At 45.9% G+C, this 19,817-nt stretch overlaps 1 protein-coding gene across 2 annotated transcripts in view; it reads right to left on the bottom strand.

The window, feature by feature from the left end:
* Positions 1–3,245: 3,245 nt before the first annotated feature.
* LOC135397211 (alpha-glucosidase-like) overlaps positions 3,246–19,817 on the bottom strand; it is a 124,003-nt gene continuing 107,431 nt past the window's right edge. For both annotated transcript variants that reach the window (XM_064628625.1, XM_064628626.1), the window contains 3 exons: positions 16,610–17,171; positions 6,021–6,650; positions 3,246–5,216 (listed from right to left, as the gene is read on the bottom strand). In XM_064628625.1, coding sequence (XP_064484695.1) covers positions 4,755–5,216; positions 6,021–6,650; positions 16,610–17,171 — 1,654 coding nt within the window. In that variant the 3' untranslated portion in view covers positions 3,246–4,754. The remainder of the gene's footprint in view (positions 5,217–6,020; positions 6,651–16,609; positions 17,172–19,817) is intronic.

Genomic DNA, 19,817 nt, shown 5'->3' with positions numbered 1-19,817 from the left:
CCATACATCTTCTTGAGACTAATAACAATGCTAGCCGCCACAAAGGGAAGAATATAAAAAGAAGGAAGGCGGACACACACACGCAACAAAAAGAAAAAAAAAAGAGAGTTTCCTCCCACAATCCATCACGCGGTGGAAGAACTGATCTATATTGCAAGAAAAACCGGGAAGGTAACTGCATTTCGTCGTAAGGGCGCTTTTATTTTTTTGTTCCTCGTGACTAGGACTGGTAGAGGGCGCACTGTGCGGCCTTGTGAGTATATATATATATATTTTTTTTCTTTTTTTTTGGGGGGGGGGGGTGACTTCTATTGTTTTGTGCTGCTGCTGTGTTTTGTGTAACGAAGTTCACTGTCGGTTTCGATATAAGGTTGCTGGTTACTTCATCGTGATAACATTTCCGGGCACTGCTTTTAGCTCGTTTCTATATCCCTGCTAAAAAAAAAAAAAGAGGGAGAGAGAAAAGAGTTTCGCTTACAGGAAGCGAGCACGAACAGACAACAGACAAGAAATTGTCCGACGAATTTTTCCCATTAAATAGATCAGTTTACTTGCCTTACTGACAAGTATGATGTACAGGGTAGCTGCCTAATAAAAATTCACCCCCTGCTGGCGCGCCGCACTCACCAATTACTCAATGCAGGTGCAAAATTCCTGTGTCCGCGTGGAACTCGCATTGGTACGCTTCATTGCGGTAAATTTCGAACCGATTCAACGTCGCAATCCAAAGTTACAGCCGAAAACCTCCAAATCCCTATGGGAAAACAATTGAGACGGAAGCCATGTTGGGTAAACTTTTATAGGTAGCTACCCTGTACATTGGTATTCGTGTACAAAATTATTTTACGGCTATGTGCTGTACGTGTTGAAACTGCTGCGGGGATGTTCGGAGAGCCTGAGCCATAAAATCAGCTATGTCCGCTTCATCAACTAAAAACTAAAACCAATCGAAAATATTATTGGGCCAGCAAAGAGATAAGTGAACCAATAAATTACCCCTTAGATAATGACGTAAAACTGAGGGCTCAGAAGAGAAGAAACATGAGACGATAAGAGCCTTCAAGAGTAGACAGTGCTCTGTGGCACCGTGCACAGAGCACACTTAAAGATAGGGAGGAAGTCAGAGTATACGGACCAACTTTGAGTCCCGCAGAGCCAAAGAATTCTTTAGAAGCCTATAGGCGACGGAAAGGAACGCCATGAGCGCTATTTCACATTATTTGGGACGGCTAGGGAATGGTATGTACTGCTTGCGACACACTTGTCCAAAATCTACAGCTCGTGGCGTGCGCGCAAGGTTGTCCCTCCACATTGCCGGTGGATATCTCTTTCCGCAGCAGAGGACTTGCAGGGTGCAAAAACGCTTTCCTTAATATAAAGGGGTAATACAAGCATACCCCACGATAACAGAAACTGAGAAAATCGTAGCTGGCTCACGACAGCACGATCTATTACTAGACATAGAAAAAGCAGGACATGCTGCAGTCCTGTACGGGAGAGCAAATACGATAGTGGCCGCCAGGAGCGCTATTTCCCATTATTTGGGACGGCTAGGGAATTATATGTACTGCTTGCGACACACTTGTCTGAAATCTACAGCTCGCGGAGGAATGGTAACCTACCGGCGGTGTAGCGCACGAAGGAACCGTACCAAAATCGGCTTAGAAGGGAGGCTAGCAGACAACAGAGGCGGTGTGGGCATCGGGGGCAGACTATGGCCAAATACCTCACCCGAGTGGCGGCGCTGTGTGGCGCACGAGACCAGGGTGCCTGAATACTAGCTCCCTCTGTTTAGGCTGCAGTCACACTTTGCCAGGTCCCCCAAACTCACCTCGGCAAAGCGTGGAACGAAGAAGGCCGCCACTAGATACCCCACTGTTGCCGTTCCGGATCACTTCAGCGCGCTAAGTTTAGCGGCAAAATGTTTTTGTTGTTTCTGCGAATGAATCTAGCCTCTATATGTCCAAATAAAACGCGTATAACAACTTTCTGTGTCGTGTTTCACGTTTTGGTCCCGTTTTTAAACGTGTTGAGCGATCGAAAGGATCAAGTGCACGGCTGCGTGCATCACGTAGCGTACCCGTCGTACCAGGCGCCGCCACTGGCGCCGCAGGCGCAGTCGTCCATTTCTCCTTCGGTGACTTGGCCTGGCTTGGACTTTGCTTCAACTGGATCTTTAGCGCGCTACAATCAAACGCAAGCCAACGTCTGGTAACAATGGGGTATCTAAGGGCGGCCTCCGGCATTGCACGCATCGGGATAGGAACAAATACATGGGAAAATGGCGACCTTGGGGGACCTGCACTTTGCAGAAGCGAACGCAGGCAAGCCGCCATTTTGGAGCTCACTCTCCCCATGCGCGAATGCTGTGTTCCGATTTGACCGCCCTTTTTCAAACTTCCTCCGCACTTTATTTATCAATAATGGTACCGTGATGTTACACGTACGGTTTGTCTGCCCAGTGTGGCGACATGTTGCACGCGCCGCAGGGTAATTCTGCGACCACCCGGGGTTCTTTTGACGTGCGCCGCCGACTCAATCTGAAAGTGTGCCACAACACTACACCTTTCTCAGAGCACCGCGAGCCGCGCGTGGGCTTCACAATGGCGGAAGTTCGTAGCACACGACGCGGTTGATTTCGCCCTATACAGAGGGAGCTAGTATTCAGGGCTTTCAAAGCCTCCCCTCGGGAGCGATTTTGGCACCGTCCCATCGTGCACCACATCGCCGATAGGGGATCGTTGCGTCACGAGCTAGAGATTACAGACAAGTGTGTCGCAAGCAGTACGTTATGATCATCGTAGTTTACGGCCGTCATTTGTCTGCTGACTGCTACGCACGCGCAACGCCCTTCTTTGTCGTAAATATTGCCGCGCTTTCAGAAAATCACGTGATAACGAATAGCGTGAACTAGCGCCAAACCCTTCGCGAAGCAACGGCCACCAGAAGTACTACCTCTGTGCTAAGAGCTTTCTGTATGGCCAGGTATTTTGTCTGTAGTAGAGGAGTGTGTACCACAGCACACAAAGTTCGCAGGCTTGCGTTGGATTACGTGCCAGCATCGCAGCAGTGACGTTCGTATTGGTAATGGCGGCTTCTGAGCTTACAGTCGGATAAAAGGAAACGTCTTCCTACAATTTTTCTTTCTTCCTCTCTTTGCGCAGTACCGACAGATGCCTTCCGAAGACGGATGTCCGGATGTCACGGAATGAATAACAAACTAAGAAGATAATCCACACGTTTTATTCACAAACTCCCTGCCTTATCTACAGCAGTCTTTCCTTTCTTCCTTGGCACGATTTTTTAAAATGGATTCCCTGCACAAAATAGTCGTTACTCTCAAGAAGGTGGATGTATCTTCATTATTATCCTTCACCACGCGATGGATGGACTCAGGCTGCTTTGGCGTGGTTCGACCAGCTAACACCAGGAGTCGGAACAGGAAGTCCATGTGGCGGAACACGTGACGTAGTAGAAACGATGACGTCATGCTCAGAGATAGGGGGCGTGAGAAATGGTGGTGGAAGATGGACATTATTTACAGGAAGGTTTGCGTCCGAGGTTTTGTAACTCCTTATGAAGTAACAAACAGCAACATTTGATAACTTATTGTACGGGAAAATTAGGGTTATGAAGCAGGTACTGGATGCTACATACAAGTTTTGTTGTGATATTTTAACAATACGTAATTAACGTTCGTGAATTGATTTGTGATTAGCTTTTTTCTAGGTTTGTTGTACATGTTCCACACAGCCAATCGTGGAATGTTTTCCGGACTCATGTTGATGACATAAAAATGACACATTCACATGTAACAGGGTTGGCACGAGTCTTGGTCAGTCCACAGGTGTCCATGTTGCACGCCATGTCCTAGCATGACCTCGCACAGAAATACCTTGTCGACTTCGGTGGAAAACACATTTTGGGTCGGTGTGCCTGTCAGATAGCACAATATATTCACGATGTTGCATCGGATATTTCCAAGATGCAGTGCATGTGGCACATATATGTCACTCGAAACATAGCAGACGATCAGTACCAGTCAAAAGATTATCGACGTCACTGCACATCAGGTGACGGCAGCTGATAGCCTTTCACCAGGTGTCTTATCTGCACAATGCAGATGATAACTTCCCCTCAGAGCAGCCAGGCACGTCTGCCAGACAAACTTCTGCCTCCTGTGAATCCACCTTCGTCTAGCAACTGTTTCCTTGCCCTGGTTATGTTTTCGACATCGCCGCATAAAAGATGTAATGGCTTCAGCACCGTCTTCTGAACCCGTCTGCATAAGTCATGGATGGTATTCCTTGGCTCGGCTATGACATTGTCTTTCTTGCAACCGTAGTCATGCAACGAAGCGTCTTACTTTGGTGAAGTCGGCTGGGTGATATGTCACGAAGTAGAAAAGTGGCCGGCCCTGTTGTGTAATCTCCTGGGCAGGATGAACTCATTGTATGCTTGCTTCTGCTTCGTGTGGTAGATGATGTGTACGCTGAGCCCCTTCTAGGTCCCAGGCAATTAAATATGTGAACAAGATGGGAAACTTCAACGTACCATACTCATTTACAGGGTTGTCATCGAATTTGAATTTTGTGTTAATTTCAGTCAGGAATTCCGTGTGTACTCCTCGCAGTCATAACATCCAAATAATGTATGTCTTGTCCTATCCTTAATACGCATGTACTTCAGATGACCACATAAAAACAGCGCTTCGATAGCAGAAGTCACTTCAGCCATTCTGCGTCACCACCTGTTCAGCTGATAATCTCAACGAGGAGGGCTTCACCAGGCTCCAGATAAAGTTCCCGGAAGTTGACCCTGGTTGGCAGACTATGACTGGTTCCCGCCACGACATTGCCTTCGAACCACAAGTCCGATAAGTCCCGCGTCACCGGCCTTGACGCGAAGTTGATGATGGCACCATAGCGGCTTCTGCGAGGGTAGAACCTCTCCAGGGCCAGGACCTCGCGGTCTTGACGTACGACCCTCGAGTTGGAGGTCTTCCGGCGGTGCTTGAAGACGCCGTCCATGAAGAGGGCAACGGCGTCGTTCCGGATGTCCGTCAGACGGGCAAGGACGTTGAGGGTCTCCGAGGCATTGTCGATGTTTCTGGTGGAGTAATCTGGGTGGACGGGAATCCACGGGGTGGAGGTGGTGAAGTTGGCGTGAGGGCCGTCCGTCCATTGCATCAGGCCTAGCTGGCCGGTGCGGAAGGGCTGGGGGGGGAGGGAGAGGAGGAACGAAAGAGAGAAGGAAGGACAAGAGAGAGAGAGTTTGTTAGTGATACATAAGAGGTAGGAAAGGAATAGGTTACTTGAAAAGAATAGGATATAGTCAAAGGATGGGAACAGAGATTTTTACAGCCTTCCCTGTGTAGCGCCGATTATAAGTGTATTAGTCAGGTCCACCGGCAAGTATTCAAATATTATTGTGTGTGCGGCTGTGTTCTGCATTGAAACATTTTGTATATTGGCTGGAGTACGACCCTGAACGTTTACAGCCCAGAGGCCAATGCTGCGCTCAGAGTGATAGCGATATTTTGGACATTGACTGAGGATAAGTATGGCGATAGGTAAACGATACCGTCCGCGTAACCATACATTGAATCAACCGTAATCAAATGAATATATCAAGCACTGTCTTGATAGACAGGCATGAGGCAAATGCGACACCTAAAGTCTTCCAACGTTAAAGCATTGTATCGTGGTAGGCTCCAAGACGAAAGAAGAAAAATAAAATAAAATAATCTCCAAATTTCGCATACAGTTTCACGCGTTTAGTCCCAAAGTTTAAACGACTCAAGGTTGTGGCACAACGCATGCAGTCCCCAATGGGGCTTGAATTGCTCTTCTTTTCCTTCGGGTGTTGCACATCTCACATTCACTTAGATAAAGTTCGGGTTGAATTTCCGCCATTACCTCGTTCTCATTGCTTTTTTTTTCTTTTTTTGTCGATTGCCTTTCGTACATCGATGAATCGATTATTTACGTACAAACGAAATTAATAGAACTCGAACATACCCTTCCGGATATGACGTCGAAAGCATCTTTCTGTCCAATCTCATCCCCGTAGAAGATGGAGACACTTCCGGGCAGAGACCACAGCGCAAATAGCGCCGTCAGCGGATCCACGTCTAACCTCGACCCCAGGCGCGAGCTCTCCGCATCGCCGAGATTCCAAGAGAACCACGGACCCGCGCTGACGTTCCTCCACTTTTGCGAGTCCCTCACCCTGACGGAGAAGGCCTCCGAGACGTTTGCGGGTCCACCTTCCACGTCGATGTGTACGTCGAGCAGGTCGAATAACTCCAGGATGGGACCCAACATGGGCGAAGACCTTTCGTAAAGGTCGTCTGCCAGGTCCACAGAGGTCATCATGATGCGACCTCTGTTGTCGGACTCTTCGTAGCTGTCTAGAAGCCGCCGCCAGGACAAAAGGACCTCGTAGAGTTCGTGGTCATCGCGGACTCGAAGTCTTTCTGGATGCTTCAGGTAGAAGCCGTCGACGCCCTTACGAAGCCAGACGTGCACAGACTGGAATATATCACGTCGGACGTCTGGGTGCGACCAGTTGAGGAACAGCTGACTTCCGAACGGTCTGTGAGGGTCCTTGCGGTCGTCGTCCCAGTCTTCGTCGGAAACAAGGTTCGCCTGCAAAGACGGTATAAGCGTCAAAAATATAAAGCACATCCCCCGACCTGGCAGAATCTACCGGCTCGCAAGACTCCGCTGTTTGTCCTTGGGGTCATGTCCCATGAACAATATTATAAAGTACCAGTATACGTGGGTATGTGGGCGTACGGTCACGTAGGCACGTGGGCTGCCGTCTGATAGAACTCGGAGCTATCGACTGCTAAACTGTCGTCTGCAAAAGTGTCGTCTGTTAAGGGACCCAAGCGCCCCCTTGATTCTGCAGATTCTTGACTTCTGCTTCAACGAAGACGACGACGATACAAATATATTTTGGACGCTTTCGCTTAACGACCACGTTTAGTATTTGACGTGAATCGCTTTAAAGTTTTTATTATCGCGTATTCTCATTATGTTGTCGCTATAGTGCAATCTATAGCAGTGCCGTGCGAATATTAGAATGTTTCGAATTCCGAATGTCGGTATTCGAATTGCGAATCAAACTGAATGCCTCTTCCATACCGAATATATTAGTATAACAACACGCAATAACAAACACTTAATCGACAGCGAAACCGCCGGAGACACCGTTTAAGTGCACTAGTACACTCGTCCTATTCAAAACGAGGTGACTCAGCACTCTGTTTCGTCCTCGAATGCACCACCTTATGGACGCATACTGACAGAGATTTGACGCTTGTATACCGCTGCAAATTAAAGGTACTCTAAAGCAGCAGAGGCCGAATTTCATTTAGAGGGGCTATTCGACAGTCCAAGCCATCAATACAAAAACGGCGCAAATTTCATTCCAATCAGCGGTGCAGTTAATTAGAAAATTAAAATTAAATATTACGGGCAACACTGTATTAGTATTCGGAAGGGATCCGTACTCTCAGCCGCGTACGGCGGCAACCACGTTGCATGCGCATAACACTGGGCCCGACAGCCGAACAGCGCTGCGTTTCTTTTTGATTTTATTTCGCAAAAAACACACAAATAGGTGTCTCTGCACTCCTATAGAAAAAATATGATACGAAATAATATAGCCACCAAAAGAACAAAACGCGACAAAATAGTGCTGTATACATAATACCTATTTGACAGTGTTGCTCGCTGCACAGGGGGTTGCTTGACACCAGGCGTCGCGCCGCTGCACTACGCAGGATTTTTCGTGATAAATTAAAAATATTTCGACAGTGTTGTCGGTCGTACGGTTCCGCATGTGGGATTTACAAGCAACAAAGTCTCAAGCCACGTCGCCAGCATATCCTGCTTGTCTACTGCTTTACAGTACCTTTAAAGTATATCTGTTCTCTTCTCTGCTAACGTTTCCTGTACGTTTGCACTTTATCTCCATTCCGCATATGCGTGCAAACCCTTCCGTTTTGCAACTACTCGCTTCGGTTTTCAAACCACTATTCGCACGGATCTAATCTTTAGCACTGCTTGCGTCATATACGTAATTTCACGCATATTAGCCGCGGCTTATGCGCGATTTTTTTTTCTCATGGGCGCTGTGCGGCTTATCCACCGGTGCGGCTTATCTGATGACTTTTTTTTTTCAGGTATTTTCCCCATACACTGATTTTAACGAAAGGGTCGACAGTGTCTCTGGAATAGCACTGCCCTGCTGATGCACGAACAGTGCCTAACAGGGATGGGTCCACATTCGAGTAGATTGCCCCCATGCAGCTTTAACGAAAGTGGTGACAGTGATTCATGCCTTCTGGAAGACCACTGACCCATCAATACATGAAAAGCGCCCAACAAGGGCACAATCCGATCTTGGTAGAACTCTAGAACTGACCTCCTTTGTTGTACACTATGCCGATCCCGGAGTATGGACCACACACCTTTGTCGCACATAGGAGTCGTCTCGTATTGCCCGCGGCTTATCTGCGAGTGCGGCTTATCTGCCGGAAATTTTTCAAAACGTTCCTAAAAACGCGTCCTGCGGCTTATCTGCGGTGCGGCTTATACGCGTGAAAATACGGTAAATGAGGAACAACGCAGTTTCCCACGACGGATGTAATTGAAATCTTGGCTGCGTACGCGCAATAACAAAAAGAAAAATGCAAAATGCATTTAAGGAAGGACGTGATAAAGCATCATCTATAACGCCACTAAACGAGATACTTGCAACATGGATTCATCAATCACAGCATCGGCAACAACATTTGTCACGCTTTGCTCCCAAAAAAAAAGAGTCGTTCGTTTGCACATTCTGTACGACACACACAAGGTCCAAGCTGTCACGTTATTCAGATAACCGTATAACTATATTTCTTCCACCTTCAAAGAAATAAAACAAAAAAAAATGAACAATCAAAGCGATATCACAAAGCCCTTTACTCCATTATCATCGCTTCACGGCAATGGCCTGCCAATCACAGAGAAGCAATAAATCACCGAAGAGAGAAAAACTCGTCTGCGACAGTGCGGGCCAGTCTGGCAACCCTATTAACTCTCCCACCTTCCCTCATCCATCTCCCCCCCCCCCCCCCACGTCCATTCCGCAGAAAGAAAGATTCACCCCGATTCCGACTGACCCCGTCCCGACATTATCTTTTCCGCCACAAACTTCTTCGCAGACGACATCTCTATTCAAGTCAAGGCAAGACAATCCAAAGAAAACTCCCGCGACAGGCCCGTAGCAGTGTATCGTGAACACGCGACACCCGGTTACAATGGCGTCCCTTTATCTTGGCCGTGACGGCGGAGAACGCTTCACCGTTATAACGCAATCACTGTCGTTGTGACGTTTTTGCCCGGCTAACTCGATAAAGCTTTCATTGTCGGAAGCTCGGCAGATGTCTCGAAGGTGGCGAGATAAAACGAGATTGACTGAAAATCCGGCATCCGTCCGCTCGTGAACTGATTTAATTAAGGAGCAGGAGTTGGGATAAAACGGGTATCTGCAACGAAAGGAAGGGGGAAAAAAGTTAGTTTCGGTTTCGTAACAATATCGAAAGTGTTTCTTTTATTTTTTATTTTTTTCTTGTTCCGCGTACGGATTGAAAGGTGAGATTGCGAAAGGGGTCGCTTCAGTCGCTCGGAAGAAGACGCGCGTGTTCCAGAGAGCCCGGAAGGCACTCGTGAATATTGGAGGACTTTCGCGCGGGGAAAAATGGCCAAAAGGGGATAGAAAAGTAAGGGAGAATAAGGGAAAAAAAAGGGAAAGCAGGTTTGGCTGTGGTGAGTGAAGCGTGAAGGAAAGAAATAGGGTGACGCAGGGAAGAAAGTTGTGGCGAAACTTTGCGTTCAGAAGCGTTTGCCGTAAAGTTTATTCACAGTTTTCTTCCCTGCGTAACCCTATTTCTTTCCTTTACGCTTCAGACATGACAGAAAATTCAAGTATATATTTCCCTCCTTGTGACATGCTAAGCCTAAGACGCCCATGAAAAAAAGAGACGAAATTGATTACTCGGGCGCCACACTGCGTCGAACGTGCAAAGTATTTCTGGGTTCGAAAGACGTTCACTACGCAGTCGCAGAATCGACAGGCGTATCTCGCAGAGACTTGACGATAAGCTTTGCAATGGGTAATCTAGATTATCTTCATTATGTATATCAGGGTCTAACGTTGGTCTGAAGGAAACGTACTCTAACTTATACCATCAGTAAGGAAATAAAGGCCGCTGCAACGCATGCGCAGAGCGAATTTTGTTGAACGGGTAGGGCAAAAGTACCAATGGATAGCGCATTTATATACCTAATAGGAATCAGTGGCCTATTGCAAGTAATCTCCGAATCCTGTGCAGCTAAGACGTCTTGGGGGGGAGGAAGCAACGTACGTGTGAAGAGAATGAGCTGTCTGATGAATATCAGTTGTCATGAATCTGTAAATGAACGACAGCCATGGCAGGGATTCACCTAAACGGCTCCGGACAACGAAGAAGCGAGCGACGGGCGCCAAAGTGTGGAGTCAAGCGATATCGAAGTCGAGTGAATGTCAAACCAAAGACAACACAAATCGAGTCATTATGTCAAAGCTATACAAGAAAGTCAAATCAACGCCAACTGAAAGGCAGGTCAGCGTTAAGTAGGCGTTTAGCAGTAGTAGGGTCAATGGCAAACGAAAGTCTGGGCAGGCCAAGGAAAGCCAGGAGAAGACGAATGGTCAGGAGTCAGGACAAGCGATGAGAAAGTCGATATACACGTCAGGCAAGAGTGCAGACAAACAAAATGGTTCCATTCCGTATCTGCACAGTGATAGAACATCAGCTCATGACTGATGGAGGAGGTCAGCAGAAAGAAGTTAGAAGCAGGGGATCAGTGTGCGTCCTGGGCCGACTTCATGAAGAACTGTACCGACATCCGTGTGGAAAGGCTGCCGGGAAACTCAGGGAAAACCTTAGACGAACCTCAGAACCCATCACCTTGGAATTTCCACCAACGGGCGAACGTTGCATTCACTCATCCATGTCGCTGTCGCAGACAACCACATGAACAATGAAAGCCGATACAAGCCAAGCCAAAGACAAGTCACGCCAAAGCCCGCTGCGCCGCCATCCGCGACCACATATTTACACGCACAAACTTTTCGGCCAGTATATACGATCAGATAAATCATCATTCCCGGTTTCGAGGACGCTCAAGTGGAATGTAATAACATTCTCGCAAATATATGGAATCTCGCAGTAGCGCCATCTTTCCTCGCGACGCAGTTTCCGTCATAATAAATTTATTACGTCCCCCACTAGAGCGGAGTGCGCTATGTTGAAGGCAACCGTTGATAAAGCTCCATCGCCTGACGGCCACGAAAATTAGTAGGCGAGTGGTTGGAGATGCGCGAGTCAAGGATGCCACTTTATTCTGGTCGCCCACGGAAGACAGGCTCTAATTATGGTGTCTCAAAGTTATGTAAGTATGGGGCTTAGTTTTGGGGAGATTGCCCGGCGGCGTTACATCGGGGTAAGTGAGTTTATTAAGACTGGCATAACTAGAGCGCGACGATAACGTTTTTGGGGAACATATTTTTTTTTTGTATTTTTGTGCGCTTTATAGCAGCGAAATTTAGGTATAACCCGAAGCAGTTTACGAAATACGATATAATAAAAGAAGTTGTGAAATCATCGCCCACCCCATCACCATTCCAATGTATGCGTGTGTGTGAAATTGTCAAGTTATGCGATTTCTTGTTTTGATGTAACTCTTTGATCTCTAGATTCGCATCCGTTGTGATGCTAGAGGCACTAAAATTTGTAAGTGCTGTTTCCATCGGATCTGTTTTTCAAAACTCCGCCGTTAGCGCACAAATGAAAGACGGTTCATTTACAACTACTGATTACATAACTATTTATTTATTTATTTACGCATTTATTTATTTTTGGTTGCTTGTTTATACCCTCAGGGCCAAAGGCATTAAAGTGGGGAGGGGCAAATACACGTACATAATAAAAAAAATTAAGGAAAAAAAAACACACACACACAAGAAAACGGATATACATTCATAATGCACTCCACATTAGACAGAGAGTCATGTATGGCGCCCTTGAAGATGGGAGTGTCACCGATGACAGCGAGGTCACGGGTAAGATGATTCCATTTCCACAGGCAGTGTGAATGAAGAAAGAATCGGAGAAACATTTAGTATTTGCGAAGAGAACGTGAACGTTTCCAGAATAAGAAGTGCAATGAAGTGCGATGAGAAGTGCAAGTTGGAGATGATACGTACACTCTAAGAAAAAAAGGAGTAAAACGGGGAGTAATTGCAGTTTCTACTCCCCTAGTCTGCAATTACTCCCCATTTTAGTCCCCTAACCCAACATTTCGTCCCGACATTTACTCCCCATGACTGCAAATTGTCACTAAACTTCGCGAATGGTCTCCTGAATGCGACAGTCTACGTAAATATGTGCCCTTGGTCAATTTGAACGACATAAGGCTGTATAACTCAGACAACGTAGCAATTTTTTAACCACACAGAGTAAGAAACAGTTAGCGCATCTTTCTTCGCAAATTGTGCCCTAGTATGGCGCAAGATTTTATATCACTCGATATATCACGGTTGACGGTTTGCTTCAAAGCATTTTCATGCATGCGCACCAATTATGTACCTGGGACTCTTACAACAGCGCGTGAAATGCGGTCTTCACTCTGTGACATTCATTTACTCCCGTGCATTTACTCCCGAAAGGGACTATTTTTTGTGGCAATGCAATTACTCCCCAAAAGGAGTAAAAGTACTCCTTTTTTTCTTAGAGTGTATAGGAAGGTAAAAGCGGATCACTATGATAATACACTCGATGAAATAATGTTAGGCGAACGATTTTACGGCGATAACATAGGGGAGTGTAGACCATGGTATTTCTTCGTTTGGGTTTCACCGGGTGTACGGCTGTAATTAGATAGAATAAAGAGCCTCGGCACGATTTTGAGCTGCTGCTAATATTTTTTTATGAGAGTGTAAGTGGTCGGATCCCAGACGGTGACACTGCGTATTCCAGTTTAGGGCCAACAAGAGATGTATACAGGTGCAGCTTTAAATTTGTAGGAACGTGATGAAATGAACGCCGAAATAACGCTGTTAAATACATGGATGATGTGGTTTTGCCGCGACAAGTCGGATGATATGTGCACACCAAAGCTATACTTAAATGTTGACAGAGACTGTGTTTATTACTGGAGAGGACGATGAACGACGAGCTCTAGAGAATCTTATGTGTTTACATTTGTTAGCATTAAGTTCCGTTAATCCATGTTTTACACCACTTTTGTATCGAGATTAGATCGGACTGTAGAGTGTTAGTATCGGACGGGCAGATTAGCGCACAGTAAACCTGTCAAGTTACTTCCGTTAACTTTCAGCTTTGCTGTCCCACCATGTAATGTGGTAAACCAATAAACCGAATTGAATTAAATGATACAGTCCTCAGCGTAAAGTCTAATGGGAGGGAGGATATGGGTTGGTAAGTCATTGATGTATATTAGGAAGGGTAGAGGGCTTAAGACTGATCCTTGGGGCACACCGGATGACACAGGAGTTGGTGCTGACGCAGTTTTGTTAATCGAGACGAATTGCGAGCGAACGGAAAACCTCGTCGCGCAACGCACCCAAGCGTAAGTCAACCAATATAAAGTTTTTCTTTTTTTTTTTCCTCCTCAAATCAAGTGAAATCAATAAGTACATAGGCATAACCATATACGCGAGCTTCTGTTCTTGTTTATGACAACATTTCACCTACATAAAAGCAGGGTTCGCCGAATGGACCCAGTTTAAAAAAAACCACCCGGGTTTTTTGGGTCCACCCGGGCTGAAAAACCCAATAAAGCCCACACGCGGGTGAAATACAGAAACGAAGGAAAAAAAAAAAGAAAAGAAGGAAAACGTTTTATCTCCCTTCGCGTATCGAGAAATATGAGGTGGTGAAGGTGGTGAGGTGATATGGTGAAACTCGCTGTCTCCGGGATTTGCCTCTTCGTTGCTATGCAAGCGTGCGCTTTATCGCGTGCAGTCGTTCCATAACCTACATTGATGGTATTTTTTTTCTAACCGTTGTCGAGGGGACGACTGCTTCGGAGGTTACTTTACCGTAAATTCTACAGCGGCAAACAATTATTTCTCCCAGAAACATGAAAAATAGGTGGAGAAGGGCTGTTGCGTGTCATATGCAGCAGTTCGAAAAAAAAATCCCAGCACCCGAAAAACCCACCCGAAAAACCCGAAAAAACCCACTGGGGCGGGCTTTTTAAAAAAAAACCGGGTTTTTCCGAACCCTGCATAAAAGAGAAATCAAGGAATTTAAAGTTATCGGTTGCTACGAAACATGATACACAAAAAAAGTTAAAACATCTTTCACTTTTACGGTTACTATTATCCGCATTATTAGAGATCTGATCCCCATTATCTTCGCAGACCGGAGCGCAGACGATGTTATCTGAGTCCCCGATCCCGGACTCTTTTGTTGCCAGGCTACAATAGCCGGTTGCCAGGCTGAAGAAAACAAATCGCCTCAGAAAAACACGTATTACGATCCGTCCAGCTATTTTTCCAAAGCATTTTCATCCCGTCCTTCTCACTTTTTATCACCACTAACCTTCTTTACAAGAAGAAAAAGTGCAAAGTAGATTAAGAGCTATCGTATGCGAAGACAAAAAAAAAACAAAAAAAAAAAACGTGTGTGGTTATTTTTAATGAGAAATCCCAGCAGCGGCTCAGGCGCGAAAAAAATTAAATATCTTCTTCTCCCGCTGCGAGTTGGGATTAATATTAAACGTGTAACGTCTGACGTTGGTTTCCACGACGAGTGAAGAAAAATAAAGACGTCAGTATAAGTAGCGGATAACGAGTTTTCTTCTTCTTTATTTATTTTTAAACTGAACGAGTCCTGCAAGGAAGAATTCATTATGCAACACGGGAACTCGAGATAGATCAATTTGAGTTAAGAATTTAAGCCGAGGCGCGAGCTAGACGCGTTCCTCTTTCTGCTTTACTTTTCTTAAGGCAATAAGGAAAAAAACAAGTTTTGATCCCTCCTAATAAAGTTCGGATTACGTGTCTTAACAAGTAATGCCGTTGTCTACAATCGTTAAATGCAGGAGCGGAATCTGGTAGTCTGCTAGTCGAAATGGCGCCCTTGTGTCCAAGCGGAAAGAGGGAATGGGGGAAATTTTGATTGTTTTTTTTTTGTAAGTCTATTAAACGATAACCTTATATAGGGCCAACCACAACAACCACGTATAGGTCCGTCAGTACACTTTATAGAGCCACGTCACCTGTCACGTGCCAACCACCACGTGACAACGAAAGTTTAGTAGCATTTTCAAAAGTGCAGTAGAGCTGCCTCATTAAAAAGTGTTCGGGACCATGCCCAACGATGCCGCGAATATTTTTTAAATGTTTTTACGACTACTTACTGCGAGTGCAACGTCCCCACGAAAAACAAATACGAGGGTACCGTACGAGGGCAGAGAGAGGGGACAGCGGACGTTTTATCCTTACGGCAGTCGCGGCTGGATTCCTTCGTTGTACCCCTCCCCTGGCCTATAGTTCGAAGGCGACTGTCTCTCCTTATACCCTTTTCCCTCTCCCCACTCCTCCACTTCCCCTTTTGGTGCAGTATTTACGTAAGGCAGGTTTCGCCCACATTCCCTTTCCCTTTTGCTTTCACGTCACGTCACGCGCTATGATGAGCCGATTCACGAAGGACACGTGCTGACCATTCACGTATCGCTCAGGTAGCCTCTGGAGTGCACAATATCCTTCAGGGTACACAGTCCTTCAAGTCTGCTACACCCGTGTGCAGCCCGAGAAGGTCACGACATATAGTTAGGGCCTGACTTTTTAGGGTTAAACCCGTATCCGCCCGATATTTACCCCCCGAACGAAATCTGTAAAATTCGGGTTTAACCCGAATCTACCCGAAAACATCCGGGTCGCGTGGCACACTCATAAGCGTGCGTTAAAATAAAGTTTGATAACGTTGCTAAACATTAGTTCCATGTTAAGACAAATTTTTAGTAAAAAAAAAATCACCCGAATACACCCGAATTCCTGACGACAGAATATGCCCTAACGGGAGTTAACCCGAATACACCCGAATTTTCGAATGAAAAATAGCACCCGATATTTACCCCCGAATTTGGCCAAAAATAAAACCCGAAAAAGTCAGGCCCTACATATAGTACATCAACCGAATCACAGAGCCATCAGGTGGCGCCTATATGCCTGCCATAGTTTCGGTGTCGGCAAACCCCTTGTCGCTATTCCAGCCAATTGGAACAAAACAAAGGTAGGGTGGGGGCTTAAACGTGTTGTTCGTAGGTTGAGCACGACAGTAGGTGCACGTGGCACACGTCGTCATAGTCATACTCGCAGCAGTAGCTTCCTTAGAATATTCTCGATGTTCTCAGAATATCGACAGCGCTCGCAACTTGCGCCATCCACGGAGCCCATTTTCAGCCGCACCATCAAGAACACCTAATACCGACCAAACGCGCCAACCAATCATCGTGGAGGAAGAAAAATGTGAACTTACCGTCGTGCTCTCATTGGCCAGCACGTAGTATCCAGCATACTCTCCATTACGATCCAACAACCAATGAGCAGCCCACGCATGCTGATCACTCGTCACAGAGGGGTTGATGTCCAACACAAGGGTCAAGCCCTCCCGATGCACTGCTTGCACCAAATCGTCAAAGTCCGACATGTGTCCCAGATGGGGGTCCACATTGTCAAAGTCAATGATGTGCTCGTACTCCAGCGGATAGTCCAACGCACTGAACACAGAGGACAGCCTCAGCGTCGACACTTTCAGTCTCTTGACGTAGTCCAGACGCGACGCCAAACCCTTGAAGTCGCCGAAGCCGTCGTGGTCGGAGTCGACGAACGAGGCCGTAAAGACCTCGTACATAACGCTGCCCTGCCACCAGGAGCGCTGCGGGTCGCAAGATGGCGGCCGTGAGAGGAGCACGCCGACGATGACGCAAAGAATGCCGACCAATGAGCTGATGCAGAGGCATAAGCAGCCCATGCGGATGACGGGCCAGTTCCAGTGGACGAATAGGGGTGCGCAGCATTCTCGATGGAGCTGCTTTGTCCTGCAGAAATGGATGCAATTAATAATTTAATAATTGGGGGTTTACGTCGCGAGACAACTGAGATCATGAGCGACGCCGCAGCGGTCGGTCTGTGGATTGCTTTTGCCCACCTGAGGGTTCTTTAACGTGCGATGAAAGCTCATCACACGGCACCCCGTATTTAACGTCCCTCGCGGAAGACGGCGTGTCTAAGCAACTTGTACCCTGCCACCAAGTTATGCGGGTTCGAACCCGCGATCTCGGGATCAGAAGGCGAACACGCTACCGACTGAGCCACCGAGGCCGGTGCAGAAATGGATGTGGAGGGAAATTAGGTGTCATGAGGGACAGGTACCCCATTATGGACGGACGGACGGACGGACGGACAGACGTTTCTCTCGCAACACTCCTTGGCCCTGCGCAGCGAGCTAGCCAATGGAGAGTCGCGAAAGCGGTACTCCGCTTTCTGCGTGATACGAGCCTCCTGGGATCCCTGTGAGCCGAGTGTCTTTTTCATTTCTTTATTTATATATTTGTCTTTTTGTTATTTCTCATTCTTTCTCGCTTATATGTTTTTCCTTTTTTTTAGGGAAGAGCAAGCCGGCGTGCTGCATGGTTGACCTTTCCCCTTTCTTTTTTTTTTTTTTTTGTTTCTGCCAATAAATCCCCCCCCCCCCCCCCCTGTCGCACTATTACGGACCCATTATGGCAAATAAAGTTTTGCGACGGATATTCCGATGAATATTGGGAATATGAATAATATGAATGTTAGGGTGTTATAAAGGACATTCGATACGGAAATGACACATAAGGAATGAGCGACATTACATTATGACAGGAGGAATATTGGCTGGGGAAGGAAAATGGTAATGGTAATGCCCAACAGGGAGTTAATACTTACGGGTAATGACGTTACGAAATGTAGGAAAACATAATCTTCTGACAAGCACGCGCGACAAGGGGAATTAGATACTACGGCGGATACTGGATACAAGAACATTATCTTATGGAGGATACTGGGGAGGGAAATAATACACTACGGGGAGTATTTGATAGGGAAAAAATAATAATTTTCACCGAATACTCTTGTCGTCGCCACTACTTCGGTGTTGCCTTTTAAAGGCACATCGTAGAAATGTAAAACAAGAAAAACAAAAAGAAAACGTCCGGACTGATGTGCGAAGTGTATGACAAATTCTGCTCAGAACACAGAAGAACGAACACACTGTCTGTAGACCTTAAACACCAAACGGGTAGAATAGGTGCACATACGTGTGTATTCTCACACATTCTTCTCACATAAACCGAAAAAGGGAATACCTCATAATCAATCCAGGCGAAACACGGAATGCAGTATCAAACAGTCGGTTCTTCAGGAACGATAGTACCCAATACCGGTTTGATATTTTGAAACATCCAATTATTTATCCGATATTTGACCTCTATATAAGCTATGAAATTAGGAAACCTAAGCTGGTTTGCGTCGATCAGTTACTTTTGTCTCGGTAGACATCAAAAACGTCATCCAACGTTTCTGCAATGCCGGCTTAAACGAACTGCGCAACGTGCAAGCCAAGAAGGCGCACAAAAATCTTTCAAAATATAGACATATATAACATATGTGTATATGTATATAAATATGTGTGTGTGTATATATACAGGGTGTCCCAGAAAACGTGTCATTGAATTATAATAAAAAAACTACACCACCTAGAGTCATGCGGTCAATGGCATCTGTTCTTACTGGGTTTTTGCCACCTCCTCATGTGAATGTCGTGTAACGTAAGTTTAATTATGTAAATTTTTGCGAGCTTAAGTCGGAAATTTGCCTAGTAAAGGTCACTTTTTTACCCCACCAATGTGAAGAGCGTGTCTAATTTAGTCAAATTAATGATAATTGACAGGGATATTCAGGAGCTATCCCATCGGAGAAAATAGCCGAACATCATGCTCTACGGAGGTCGCACAGAATAGCGCACGATGAATTTTTCGGCGCAATCTTTGTCAGTCCCACGAAAGGAGGTTGGAAACCCAGCCCTCCCCGACATCGCAGAAACAAATAAAACAGGCACGGCTTTATCACGTCCGACTTTCGATGGGATAATGCTTTCCCTCTCCTAATTTTAGGAGCGATTGCGCTCAAAAAGTCATCGCGCGCTATGGTCCGGTGCTCCGAAAAGCATGATATTCGGCTATTTTTTCCGATGGGATAGCTCGTGAATATCACTGTGAATTATCATGAATTTGAGTGAATTCAGCACGCTCTTCATATTGGTGGGGCAAAAAAGTGACCTTTACTTGGCAAATTTCCGAGTTCAGTTCGCAAATATTTACATAATTAAACTTGCAGTACATGACATTCACATTAGGAGGTGGCAAAAACCTAATAAGAACAAATGCTGTTGACCGCATGATTCTAAGTGGCGTAGTTTTTTGATTATAATTCAATGACACGTTTTCTGGGACACCCTGTACATACATATTTTGTGTGTGTGTGTGTGTGATTTTTCTTTTTTGTTTTTGGTGAGCTTTTCTTTTTTTTTTTGAAGAGTAGCAAGCCAAATATTGGCTGACCTCTCTCAACACTTAAAAACAACAACAACGACAACATACATATATACAGTCAAACTCCTTTACAACGAAACTCAAGGGACAGCAAAAAAAAAA

This window comes from Ornithodoros turicata, chromosome 6 (genome assembly GCF_037126465.1).
Source record: "Ornithodoros turicata isolate Travis chromosome 6, ASM3712646v1, whole genome shotgun sequence".
Taxonomy (NCBI): Eukaryota; Metazoa; Arthropoda; class Arachnida; order Ixodida; family Argasidae; genus Ornithodoros; species Ornithodoros turicata.
This window is presented reverse-complemented; position numbering and strand designations above follow the sequence as displayed.